Source organism: Octopus bimaculoides, chromosome 8 (genome assembly GCF_001194135.2).
Source record: "Octopus bimaculoides isolate UCB-OBI-ISO-001 chromosome 8, ASM119413v2, whole genome shotgun sequence".
NCBI classification, from domain to species: Eukaryota; Metazoa; Mollusca; class Cephalopoda; order Octopoda; family Octopodidae; genus Octopus; species Octopus bimaculoides.
The window spans coordinates 93,794,659-93,798,090 of record NC_068988.1 but is presented as its reverse complement, the minus strand read 5'-3'; the positions used below and the strand labels follow the sequence as shown (position 1 = coordinate 93,798,090).

At 40.2% G+C, this 3,432-nt stretch overlaps 2 protein-coding genes across 2 annotated transcripts in view; one reads left to right on the top strand and one right to left on the bottom strand.

Annotated features, from left to right (window-relative positions):
• Positions 1-3,432, bottom strand: part of LOC106869523 (sulfotransferase 6B1) — a 47,484-nt gene that overhangs the window by 12,860 nt on the left and 31,192 nt on the right. The window lies entirely within an intron of this gene.
• LOC106869518 (sulfotransferase 2A1) overlaps positions 1-3,432 on the top strand; it is a 7,893-nt gene extending 4,461 nt beyond the window's left edge. Inside the window, exons 3-4 of the mRNA XM_052970278.1 lie at positions 1,090-1,410; positions 3,402-3,432. Of these exons, the coding sequence (XP_052826238.1) occupies positions 1,090-1,410; positions 3,402-3,418 (338 nt within the window). The 3' untranslated portion in view covers positions 3,419-3,432. The remainder of the gene's footprint in view (positions 1-1,089; positions 1,411-3,401) is intronic.

Genomic DNA, 3,432 nt, shown 5'->3' with positions numbered 1-3,432 from the left:
TATATATATATATATATGTATATATATAGGTACGGGAGTAGTTGCGGGGTAAAAGGCTTGCTCACCAACTAAATGGTTCCGGATTCAGTCCCACTGCGTAGCACCTTGGGTGAGTGTCTTCTACTATAGCCTCGGGCCGACCAAAGCCTCGTGAGCGGATTTGGTAGGCGGAAACTGAAAGAAACCCGTCGTATATATGTGTGTGCGTGTATGTATATGTTTGTGTGTCTGTGTTTATCCCCACACACACACACACACACCATCGCTTTACAACCGATGTTGGTGCCTTGACGTCCCCGTAACCTAGCGATTCGGCAAAAGAAACCGATAGGATAAGTACTAGGCTTACAAAGAATAAGTCCTAGGGTCGATTTGTTCAACTAAAGGCAGTACTCCAGCATGGCCGCAGTCAGATGACTCAAACAAATAAAAGAATGAGGCTATTACAGAAGATACTTGCCCAAGATACCACGCCGTGGGACTGAAGCAGAAACAATGTGGTTGAGAAACAAACTTCTTACCGCAAAGCCACGGCTGTGCCTTTGTTTGTTTGTTTGTTTATTTTTAGTATTCATGTATTTAAAGCTCGCTTTGCAGCCACTAAACACACCACAATCGGTTGTCAAGCGATGTTGGAGCAACAAGCACAGACAAACAAACATATACACACATAAATATATACATATACATATATAGGACGGGCTTCTTTCAGTTTCCGTCTACCAAATCTATTCACAAGGCTTTGGTCGGCCTAAGGCTATAGTAGAAGACACTTGCCCAAGATGCCACGCAGTGGGACTGAACTCGGAACCATGTGGTTCGTAAGCAAGCTACTTTATTTCATTAACGATTTGCCTTGAAGGCATTACAAAGAGTGGACGAACAAGGACAGACAAACATGAAGGCCGTAGTAGCTGCTAATTAATATATTACTAGTTTTCTTATTCGGCGTTGCTCATTACGATTTGTAATGGCTGCTCTGAAGGACCGGCATCCGACCACCAGGGTAGACCAGCCACTCCAGCGCCTATATTTTGATTCTTTTTTATTTTAAATTCCACTCCTGAGATTCCAATATTTTCGATATAGGAACCCACTGGATATGGGAAATCTGTGTAATGTTACTCAATGGTTCTGCTGAATACTATCCAGGAAGCAAGACTGCTACCATGATGGAAAAAACAGACGAAACCAGCTTAAGCCAGCTTTCATCACCCAGAGCGTTTAATACCCACCTTTACTTACACCATTTACCAAAAGAGATATTTACTAAAAAGCCTAAAATGATTTTCCTAACACGCAACCCTCGGGATACTGCTGTCTATGCGTACCATCATATATTCCAGTTAAAGGCATTCCAATACGATGGAGATTGGAAAGGATTCTTCGAATTGTTCTTTGATGGCAAAGGTAAGAACACTTTCACTGACATTGATTGTCTTTTAGCTTGTTTCTTACTTGTTTCGCTCATTTGACTGCGGCCATGCTGTAGCACTGTCTTTTTGCCGAACCGCTAAGTTACGGGGATGTAAACACACCAACACTGATTATCAAACCGTGATGACGGACAAACACAGACAAGAACACTCCTCCACACACACACGCGGCTCATTTCACTTCTGTCATTATTATTGGTCAGTCCGTTAACATTTAACCAGTTAACTGATTGATTGGTTGATTATTTGCTCTATCACTCAATCAATCACTTAAGTCTGTTAAAGTCCTAATACATCGGCATTTGTTGATCTCATCAGTGATGTGCCCTTTCTTCTCCAGATCTGCTTCACGGTTATCTGCCTGCCTTTTCACCTAAACGCAGCAGCCGTAATAAAAATGTAAAGTCACTGACTCATCTCTATCAGAGGATTAGAGACTCTCCCATTTATTTCGCCACTAAGTTCCTCTGCATTTATTTGCAGGGTCAGAAAGAAGGGGTAATGCTTTTAGCCGCCGGTGGCCCTTTGAGATCGATGAGATTGATATCGTTCTGTTCCTTTACGAACCATTGCAATTCAACACTTGCGGACAAGATATGAGCTGGAATGGAAATCCAGAGGGACAATGTTTGAGCAAGAAAGGACTCTGGAAACATTGTTTGAGGATCCTATTTTTCTAAACAAGTCAAACACCCAGCTACCATAGTACATCTGAATGGCATTGAAAGGAACTGCTCAAGTTTAGGAGTCAAGCAGTAGTTGATTGTCACCTCCATTTTTAATAGAATTTATAACATCTCTTCACTCTGGATCAAAAGCAATTTTTTGTGGCCAACAGAACTCTTTTGAAAAACTTCCAAAATATTTAGGCTCTAGAACACCTTAACTCATAAAAATCACCGTATATGTATGTACGTCTCTTCTATTTTTAATTATTATAAATCTTCCACCGAGGAGGGAGCCGGTTTCAAACAAATATACAAGGATCCATCTTTGGGATATAGTTAACACAGATAAATTCACATTTGGAACTTGAGAAAAGTCTTGCATATTTTTACTGTTCCACTCAGAGATTGCACTTGTAATGTACGAATCAGCTGGTCGATTTCTCTTTCTGAAAATCCCAGTTTATCCAGAGTCTCCTTTAAGCATTTACTAGCAAAACCTAGTGTTCCAATTATTATTGGTATGAATACGAATTGATATAGAAGCTGGAGGTTTCGAAGCAGTTGCCCATAGATCTCCTCTTTTTCACTGATTTTCAAAGAGACATTTATATCTGTAGGGCAGCTGACTTCTATGATGGCACATCCCTTTGCCCCTCTGTCCCAAACAACGATATCTGGCCTGTTATGTTCACATTTGACAGAAGTTTTGATGGGAATATTCCACCAGAATTCCTTGAGTTGGAGTTTATGAATGTATTCCATAACAGAGGGGTTTTCTAAGTTTATTTCATGACAATCTTTTTCATGGATGATATTGTAAATTGTTTTGGCAACAACATCGTACTGCATAGGGAAGTAGTACTGTGATGAGATTTTAGGACAACTGCTAATCACATGCATGATGTCTTCCACAGAAACATGACATGTATGCATGTACACAGAGGAGGGGAGAGAAAGAGAGAGTTGTCCAATAACTTTTCATAAGTCAGAAAACGGCTGCCGTATAGAGAGATGCAATGCTGATGGTTATGAATTCATCTCACCACAACAGGAATGGTCCAACAGCATGTAACCATTCGGTAACATGTATTGGCTGTTATAAGACAAAATTTATAGTACTGCATGCATGTGTGTGTGTGTGTGTGTGTGTGTTTGTGTGTGTGTGTGTGTGTGTGTGTGTGTGTGTGTGTGTGTGTGTGTGTACTAAAACCGTAAACAACCTTTTTCTTTTGGTGGAATTAGTTATTTCAAAATATCGTCAGCTTAAATTCTGTGAATAAATATTGTATTATTTCAGTAAGTTATGGCAACTGATTTCAATATATGCT